Here is a 10,165-nt window from a genome sequence, read left to right as displayed (position 1 = left end):
TAATTAATTTATACACCATTATTCCCCATACACATGGGATGGACATGGTCAGAAGAATCCTCTCTTCCAATGCTAACTATATGGGACCCCCTATAGAATTCTTGCTAAATCTACTGAAGCTCTGTCTTGTCAATAATTATTTTTGGTTTGAAAATTGTTTTTACCTACAAACTTTAGGCACTGCGATGGGGGTCTAACATGGCCCCATCGTATGCCAACATATATATGTCCATGTATAAACATGATTACATTTTGACTACAGAACAGAGCTCTATTAGGTTTTATCGACGATATATAGATGATGTATTCCTTGTTTGGAAGGGTGATTTGGAGTCTACATGTGTGGTTTAATCATTTGAATTCCATTAATTCTACTGTACGGTTCAAGATGGATATAGATAATGATAAAATACATTTCCTTGATCTTGAGATATACAAGAGTGAGTCAGCAGATGGGTTGAGGTTATTTACTACTCTCTATAACAAACCTACTGATAAAAATTCCATACTACACTTTAATAGTTTTCACCCTCTTTTAGAAAACAGCGGTTAGTTCCTCTCAGCTCCTGCGTGTTGTACGCAACAACACCGAGGAGGCTCACAAGAAACAACAGCTGGATACGATGGCACAGAAGTTCATCAATAGAGGGTACCCGGAACCACTTATCATGACACAATGTGAGAGAGCACACACAATGACCCAGCAATCCATTAGCAATCAACCACAGAAGCCTGCTGAACAACATTTTAATTATATCACTACTTACACCCCAGCTTCACATAAAGTACATGAGGTTATCAAACAACATTGGCCGATTGTATCCATGGATACCAGCTCACCATTTGGCGAGATGCCACCTCCTTGGCTGGTTTATAAGAGGGCGCAGAACCTTAGAGACTTGTTGGTGCACACTGATCCAGTACAAAGTTACCAGAAGAATACCTGGCTACCGCAAAAGAAAAATGGCTGTTATAGGTGCGGTAATTGTACGACCTGCAACGGCCTGTTGTCTGGCAATTCATTCCATCATCCTCATACCAACAAAAGATTTACCATTCGGCATTGATTGACCTGTACTTCTGATCATGTCATTTATGTGATTATCTGTCCATGTTCCCTTTATTACATGGGGAAAACGATAACCACATTCAGAGAGAGGTTGGCCAACCACAAATCAGCTTTAAGGCTGGCCCTTGATAAGGGCAATTTGGATCAACCTGTGGCTCGTCCCTACAAGCGGGACTCCATGATGAGGACTATATTAATCGATCACGTCCCTAAATCTATGATCAAAGGCTTTACTGAGAATGGAATCACTCTGGATACATAGACTAGACACCATTGCCCCGAAGGGTCTTAACGTGATGATTGACTACAGCTGTTTTTATAAGTGACTGTGAGCTTCCCTTCCTCCAATAACTCCGTTTCTACCATCTCCTTGGAAGTACTTTGTGTGTGTGTTTTTTTTAATTCTGTATATAGAACACAATGATCTGGTTAATAGTGCTAGTGACTAAGCATTGCTATAGGATCTTATGCTCTATATATTTATGTGGCTATACGTTAGGTGTTATTCTTATACAAGATATATTGCACCACACAGTTACTTGTTGTTGACTAGCCACTGGATCTAAGAACCAATCTGAATTGTATGTGTAATATTATTTAGTTAACTATATGAACCTGTTATGCTTAGGCTCAACATTCTTTGTTTGGGTCTGTTGTTATGGTAACGCCTGTCTAGCTTGGGGCGGTGTTCCTGCGTTCAGTGCTCTGATAAGCTGTTGCTAAGTGGTCAGAATTTGTATATTATGAGCGTATACGCATTCCCATGACAACGGACGTAATTTTTTATGATGTCATTACACAATGCGGACATGTGGTCTGCTGGTTATGCAAATACCTATCTGGTGCTGTCTGTTATTATGACTATGGTCTCACTGTGATGACTCAGCGATCAATCAGATCTCTTTCAGCTGTTCTCCATGAATTTGGGTGTCGTTTAGCATATCAGGTTTAGTGGATGGGGTATATAAGGTAGCACTTTGGGATGTGTTGTATGCCTGTGATGTGTGTTTTTTACATGTGACCAAGGCCTCCATGTGAGGCCGAAACGTTATGTTTTGATACATTAAAGGTGATTATTCAAATCTCTTCGTGCTGGCTTAAGTGTTGTGGACAAATGAGGATACACACCGGATCCTGATCCCCAGCCCCTTTTTCCTTTGGATATTTACAGGCCGTGCAGAGAGTGGTTGCTTTGCTGGTGAGTGCTGATCTCTTTGTACATACATATATCTGCACTGCATTATCTGTGCACACAATAAATGTTTAACCACTTCTAGACCTCACCCCCCTCACCCACTGTAGTACTAGAAAGATTGAGACTACAACACACTGGCACTATTATTGCCAGCTGTAGGTTTGTGTCTTGTCCAGTTTTTTTTTAATTTTCTTCTGTAGTCCTGATTGGCAAATAACCAACCAGTGACAGAACCCTCCCACCCTTGTGATTTGTTAAACAGCTGTCACTAAACAATAGCTAATGGATTGTGATAAAGCCATGAAATTGAGCCATTATTAAAAGATTCCTGTTACAAGTTTAATAGTGATAACTTTTGTGGTTCAATGAAGAGTAGGTTTCCTAAGTGAGTTGCCATTTGCTGTCCTGGTACATAATTCCGCCTGTGTTTTTCCTCCATAGGTGACCAGAGTGACCATCGTCTGGCACTTTCTAACATTGCAGGGATGGTTCGTCCTGGTGGCATCTTCATCATAGACCATCGGAACTATGACTACATCCTGAGCACAGGCTGTGCCCCTCAAGGCAAGAACATTTACTACAAGGTGAGGACCCTGGACATACAAATAGTCCTTTCCTTGAGGCTTTAGTATAATCATGTTAATGCTTATTCTGTTTTTTACCCTAGAGTGATTTGACCCAAGATATCACCACCTCTGTCTTATGGGTCAACAACAAACCCCATATGGTAACTCTGGACTACACAGTGCAGGTTCCTACTCCTGGAGAGACACAGCCAGAGCTAAGGTACACAAACACATATAGCAGGGCCTCTGGGTGAAGGGTCTGGGAGGTTGGTAATGACTGAAGAGAACAAAGGGAGATGAAGATGGGCTAATAAGTGTAGTAATTAGTGAATGTAAACCAACTAGAGTGTCACAGTGAATCATGGTGTCACTATATCTGTTTAATATCTTGTCACTTCTGTCTTTGTCCCCAGTAAGTTCCGCCTCTCCTACTATCCACATCGCCTGGACACTTTTTCTGCTCTTCTGCACAAGGCTTTTGGAGGTAAATGTGAGCACAAAGTTTATGGAGACTTCTTACCATACAACCCAGGCCAGGACACGGCTCCCTGCTATTTCATTCATGTGGTAAAGAAGACTGCGTGAGACAGCGATTCTCAGAGGTCAACCGGTTACTGATAGGAGCCCATCAGAAGGACTGGCTGAGACACTAACCAATGGCATTGCTTAGTAGTGTGAGATCTTAGTACTGGAGATCTCAAGTGCTTTATGTGCATCAGATCAAGGTGATTAATGAGGAGGATTTCTGCAGCTTTATGATCTGGATGGGGGAGCGGGAAAAAGAGCTTGAAAGCATTGAATTCATTGTGAGGCATTGAGAATAATATGATAGGTACTGAGAATATAAACATTGTGTACTGTGTAGGGAACTGGAGATATAAAAAGGGAGAAATGTGATCATGTTCCCTATAGAGGCATTGAGGTCTGAATTTATCTATTTGCCAGCTGAGAAGCAAAGGGACTTAAAGGGACAGTGTGCCTGAAAATTGTTATTGTTTAAAAAGATAGATAATCCCTATAATTACCCTGTATCTGAGCCTCTGCAGACTGCCCCTTATCTCAGTGCTATTTACAGATTAAAATTTTAGCAAATTAGTGCTGGTTCCTGCATAACTCAGATGAAGTGACACAATGTTATCTATATGTCATACATGAACTAGCAGTGTCTAGCTGTAGTGCACAGTAGTGAGCACAAGGTTATCTATATGACACACATGAACTAGCACTGTCTAGCAGTTGTGCCAGGGAGTGAGTACAATGTTATTTACATGGCACACATGAACTAGCACTGTCTAGCTGTTGTGCACTTGGGTGAGCACATTGTTATCTATATGGCACACATGAACTAGCGCTGTCTGGCTATAGTGCATGGGGGTGAGCACATTGTTATCTATATGGCACACATGAACTAGCGCTGTCTGGCTGTAGTGCATGGGGGTGAGCACATTGTTATCTATATGGCACACATGAACTAGCGCTGTCTGGCTGTAGTGCATGGGGGTGAGCACATTGTTATCTATATGGCACACATGAACTAGCAGTGTCTAGCTGTAGTGCACAGTAGTGAGCACAAGGTTATCTATATGGCACACATGAACTAGCACTGTCTGGCTGTGAAAAGCTGATACAATTCACTGAGATAAGAAGCGTTCTGCAGAGCCTTAGAAACGGTCAGAGATTTTGAGGTTATAAAGTATTTTACTATAAGAATGTTGGTTGTGCTAAGCTGGGGAATGGGTAGTAAAGGTAGTATCTTTCCTTTTAAACAATGCAAAAATTAAGTAGACTGTCCCTTTAATGACTTTCTAAACTTAGATACGGTCTAAAGGACTAATTTACCAAAGGTCAGTAATTGTCTAAATCTGTTTTCTTGATTATTGTTTATGAATAAATGTTGCAGCCATACACAGTTGACTAATGATTCTAGACTTATTTTTGGTATTACAGAGCACCAGAATGCACAGATGATTCAGTAGCCAGATTCTCCTCATATAAAATACAAACCACAGGGGCCCTGGGCCCTAAACATATCCCACAGAGATTACCTAGCCAGTAACTGCACCCACAGAATTCAGAGCTGTCTCATTAATGAACTTAGTAGTATGAACAACACAATCAGTCACAGGTTACAGCGTCATTTGTCCATATGAGGAGCGGTATTAATAACCCTTGTACTGAGGTATGTAAGGTACACATGATTAGGTGACTGTTAACCCCTTAAGAACTGTATTATTTCTCTTGTAAGGTGTATCCAGTCCACAGATTCATCCATTACTTGTGGGATATTCTCCTTCCCAACAGGAAGCTGCAAGAGGATTACCCACAGCAGAGCTGTCTATATAGCTCCTCCCCTAACTGCCACCTCCCAGTCATTCTCTTGCAGCTCTCGACAAGGGAAGTAGCTAGAGAGATGTGGTGCATTAATGAAGTTAAATTGTGTCCAAGGGTTATCTTCTGGAATTCAAAACCTCTCCCCCAAAAGGGAGATTTCATCTCTCACTTTTATCTGCAAACCAGATAAAGAGAGAGGCATTCTTACATTGTGTTCAAGACCTTCTTATTATGGGAGTGATCCACCCAGTTCCGCAGGAGGAACAGGGTCAGGGCTTCTATTCAAATCTGTTTGTAGTTCCCAAGAAAGAGGGAACATTCAGACCAATCTTAGATATCAAGATCTTAAACAAATTTCTCAGAGTTCCATCCTTTAAGATGGAGACTATTCGAACCATCCTTCCTATGATCCAGGAGGGTCAATATATGACTACCGTAGACCTAAAGGATGCTTATCTTCACATCCCGATACACAAAGATCATCATCGTTTTCTCAGGTTTGCCTTTCTAGACAGGCACTACCAGTTTGTGGCTCTTCCCTTCGGGTTGGCCACGGCACCAATAATCTTTACAAAGGTTCTAGGGTCCCTTCTAGCGGTCCTAAGGCCGCGGGGTATACCAGTAGCCCCTTACTTAGATGACATTCTGATACAGGCATCGACTTTTCAAGTTGCCAGGTCCCACACGGACATTGTTCTGGCATTTCTGAGGTCCCATGGGTGGAAGGTGAACGAAAAAAAGGGCTCTCTAACAAAAGTTTCATTCCTAGGGACTCTGATAGATTTGGTAGAAATGAAGATTTACTTAACGAAGGCCAGATTTTCAAAACTTCTAGACTCTTGCCGTGTTCTTTATTCCATTTCTCGTCCTTCAGTGGCTCAGTGTATGGAAGTAATCGGTTTAATGGTAGCGGCAATGGACATAGTACCGTTTGCCCGCCTACATCTCAGACCGCTGCAACTTTGCATTCTCAGTCAGTGGAATGGGGATTACACAGATTTGTCCCCTCTACTAAATCTGGATCAAGAAACCAGGGATTCTCTTCTCTGGTGGCTATCTCAGGTCCATCTGTCCAAGGGGATGAGCTTCCGCAGGCCAGATTGGACTATAGTAACGACAGATGCCAGCCTTCTGGGCTGGGGAGCAGTCTGGAACTCCCTGAAGGCTCAGGGCTTGTGGACTCAGGAGGAGGCTCTCCTTCCAATAAACATTCTGGAATTAAGAGCGATATTCAATGCTCTTCAGGCTTGGCCTCAGCTTGCTGCGGTCAGGTTCATCAGATCAACCTATATCAACCATCAGGGGGGAACAAGGAGTCCCCTGGAAATGTTGGAGGTTTCAAAGATAATTCTATGGGCAGAGGTTCACTCTTGCCATCTCTCAGCTATCCATATCCCAGGAGTAGAGAACTGGGAGGCGGATTTTCTAAGACGGACGACTTTTCATCCGGGGGAGTGGGAGCTCCATCCGGAGGTATTTGCCCAGCTGATTCAACTATGGGGCAAAGCAGAACTGGATCTCATGGCGTCTCGTCAGAACGCCAAACTTCCTTGTTACGGATCCAGGTCAAGGGATCCCCAGGCAGCGCTGGTAGATGCTCTAGCAGCGCCCTGGTCCTTCAGCCTGGCTTATGTGTTTCCACTGTTTCCTCTGCTCCCTCGGCTGATTGCCAAGATCAAGCAGGAGAGAGCTTCAGTGATTTTGATAGCTCCTGCGTGGCCACGCAGGACTTGGTATGCAGATCTGGTGGACATGTCATCCTTTCCACCATGGACTCTGCCGCTGAGGCAGGACCTTCTACTTCAAGGTCCATTCAAACATCCAAATCTAATTTCTCTGCGTCCAAGGGTTACTCATGGAGTAAAGTCAGGATTCCCAGGATATTGTCTTTTCTCCAAGAAGGATTGGAGAAGGGATTGTCAGCTAGTTCCTTAAAGGGACAGATTTCTGCTCTGTCTATTCTTTTGCACAAGCGTCTGGTGGATGTTCCAGACGTTCAGGCGTTTTGTCAGGCTTTAGTTAGAATCAAACCTGTGTTTAAACCTGTTGCTACGCCATGGAGTTTAAATTTAGTTCTTAAAGTTCTTCAAGGGGTTCCGTTTGAACCTCTGCATTCCATAGATATCAAGCTTTTATCTTGGAAAGTTATGTTCTTGGTAGCTATCTCTTCGGCTCGAAGAGTTTTAGAGTTATCTGCCTTGCAGTGTGATTCCCCTTATCTGATCTTCCATGCAGATAAGGTAGTGTTGCGTACCAAACCTGGGTTTCTTCCTAAGGTGGTATCTAATAAGAATATCAATCAGGAGATTGTTGTTCCGTCACTGTGTTCTAATCCTTCTTCAAAGAAGAAACGTCTATTACACAATCTTGACGTGGTTCGTGCTTTAAAGTTTTATTTACAAGCTACTAAAGATTTTCGTCAAACATCTGCATTGTTTGTTGTCTACTCTGGACAGAGGAAAAGCCAAAAGGCTTCGGCAACTTCTCTTTCCTTTTGGTTAAGAAGTATAATCCGCTTAGCTTATGAGACTGCTGGCCAGCAGCCTCCTGTAAGAATTACAGCTCATTCCACTAGAGCAGTGGCTTCCACATGGGCTTTTAAAAATGAGGCTTCAGTTGAACAGATTTGTAAGGCGGCGACTTGGTCTTCGCTTCATACTTTTTCTAAATTCTACAAATTTGATACTTTTGCTTCTTCGGAGGCTATTTTTGGGAGAAAGGTCTTACAGGCAGTGGTGCCTTCCGTTTAAGTTCCTGCCTTGTCCCTCCCTTCATCCGTGTCCTATAGCTTTGGTATTGGTATCCCACAAGTAATGGATGAATCCGTGGACTGGATACACCTTACAAGAGAAAACAAAATTTATGCTTACCTGATAAATTTATTTCTCTTGTGGTGTATCCAGTCCACGGCCCGCCCTGTCATTTTAAGGCAGGTGTTTTTTAATTTTTAAACTACAGTCACCACTGCACCCTATAGTTTCTCCTTTCTCTTGCTTGTCTTCGGTCGAATGACTGGGAGGTGGCAGTTAGGGGAGGAGCTATATAGACAGCTCTGCTGTGGGTGATCCTCTTGCAGCTTCCTGTTGGGAAGGAGAATATCCCACAAGTAATGGATGAATCTGTGGACTGGATACACCACAAGAGAAATAAATTTATCAGGTAAGCATAAATTTTGTTTTTCTGCAAATTTTGACCCAAGTACCAGAGAATTGTTCACATTTTTTGCCATCATTCATTTAAACAAAAAGAGAATCTTTTTTATTCATGTAACTATGAAAAACATAATTTATGCTTACCAGATAAATTCCTTTCCTTCCGTATAGGGAGAGTCCACGGCTTCATTCCTTACTGTTGGGAAAGTCAACACTTGGCCACCAGGAGGAGGCAAAGACACCCCAGCCAAAGGCTTAAATATCCCTCCCACTTCTTTATTACCCCAGCCATTTTGCCAAGGGAACATGGAAAAGTAGGAGAAACTTTAGGGTATAAATGGTGCCAGAAGAATAAAATAAATTGGGGACCGCCAATAGACAAGAAAAAACGTGCGAGGGCAGTGGACTCACCCTATCCGGAAGGAAAGGAATTTATCTGGTAAGCATAAATTATGTTTCTTTCCTAAGATATGGTGAGTCCTCGGCTTGAGTAATTACTGTTGGGAATATCACTCCTGTTAAACTGTTAAGTGTCACTCCCTTACCCACAACCCCCAATGATTCTCTTTGCTTTCGGTGCATGGAGGAGGTGAAGTTTGGTTGTTTGAAGAAAAATTTTGATTTAATCTATAAGCAAGTTTTGGGGTATAGCCGTATTGAACGTCATTCCTTGCAGTCGGGTAGTGGTGGCTTTAAAGCAGTTAGGAACTTGTAAAGAGGTACTTACTGAGTTTTCCTAACAATTGCTGCCCTAGTTTAGAAAGCCAGAGTTGGCTACTCAGTTCTTTCTTTTTCAAAGGTCTCTGTGAAGAACTGTCCTCTCATACCTTGTGACTGTCTACATGCCGGACAGCACAGCAGGTAAGTGCTTTTTCTTCCAGTTGGGGAGACCATGCACTTGACAAATTAAAGACACTGCTTTTTTATTGGGACATAAATAATCCTGTTGTATGGGTTACACTGTGGCATGAAGCAGGCACTGTAGCATGTGTGAGACTAAAATTTAAACTCTTTTAAAAAGAAAGGGTAAAATGTTTTTATTAGGCTTTATTTTCTGACACATATTTACTTGATAAAACAATTCAAGTTTAAACTGAAAGTAAGGCTGAATTTTCTATTAATTTCCCCTTTGCTTTAAAATAAAATGATGCAACATTTTAAACTGTCAGGTTTGAAAAACAGGTTATTTCTGGTACTCAGTGTACCAGGAAGTAATGCCTCTCTGTGTCACAGCAGTCATTTTAGCTTGGCAGTTGCGGTCACATGACCAGCTTTACTTCATAACGTTTCTGAGGAAATAGTTGTTTTTCTTTCATGTAATTGGCAAGAGTCCATGAGCTAGTGACGTATGGGATATACAATCCTACCAGGAGGGGCAAAGTTTTCCAAACCTCAAAATGCCTATAAATACACCCCCTCACCACACCCACAATTCAGTTTTACAAACTTTGCCTCCTATGGAGGTGGTGAAGTAAGTTTGTGCTAAGATTTCTACGTTGATATGCTCTTCTCAGCATTTTGAAGCCCGATTCCTCTCAGAGTACAGTGAATGTCAGAGGGATGTGAAGGGAGTATCACCTATTGAATGCAATGGTTTTCCTCACGGGAGATCTATTTCATAGGTTCTCTGTTATCGTTTGTAGAGATTCATCTCCTACCTCCCTTTTCAGATCGACAATATACTCTCAATTTACGATTACCTCTACTGATAACTGTTTCAGTACTGGTTTGGCTATCTGCTATATGTGGATGGGTGTCTTTCGATAATTATGTTTTCATTACTTAAGACACTCTCAGCTAGGGTTTGGCACTTTATGTATTTATATAAAGTTCTAAATATATGTATTGTACT

General features: G+C 42.0%; 1 protein-coding gene across 1 annotated transcript in view; it reads left to right on the top strand.

Annotated features, from left to right (window-relative positions):
* GNMT (glycine N-methyltransferase) overlaps window positions 1-4,744 on the top strand; it is a 126,495-nt gene extending 121,751 nt beyond the window's left edge. The window contains exons 3-5 of the mRNA XM_053712790.1: window positions 2,706-2,848; window positions 2,932-3,050; window positions 3,244-4,744. Coding sequence (XP_053568765.1) covers window positions 2,706-2,848; window positions 2,932-3,050; window positions 3,244-3,415 — 434 coding nt within the window. The 3' untranslated portion in view covers window positions 3,416-4,744. The remainder of the gene's footprint in view (window positions 1-2,705; window positions 2,849-2,931; window positions 3,051-3,243) is intronic.
* The last annotated feature ends 5,421 nt before the right edge of the window (window positions 4,745-10,165 follow it).

The sequence above is a fragment of the Bombina bombina genome, chromosome 4 (assembly GCF_027579735.1).
Source record: "Bombina bombina isolate aBomBom1 chromosome 4, aBomBom1.pri, whole genome shotgun sequence".
NCBI classification, from domain to species: Eukaryota; Metazoa; Chordata; class Amphibia; order Anura; family Bombinatoridae; genus Bombina; species Bombina bombina.
This window is presented reverse-complemented; position numbering and strand designations above follow the sequence as displayed.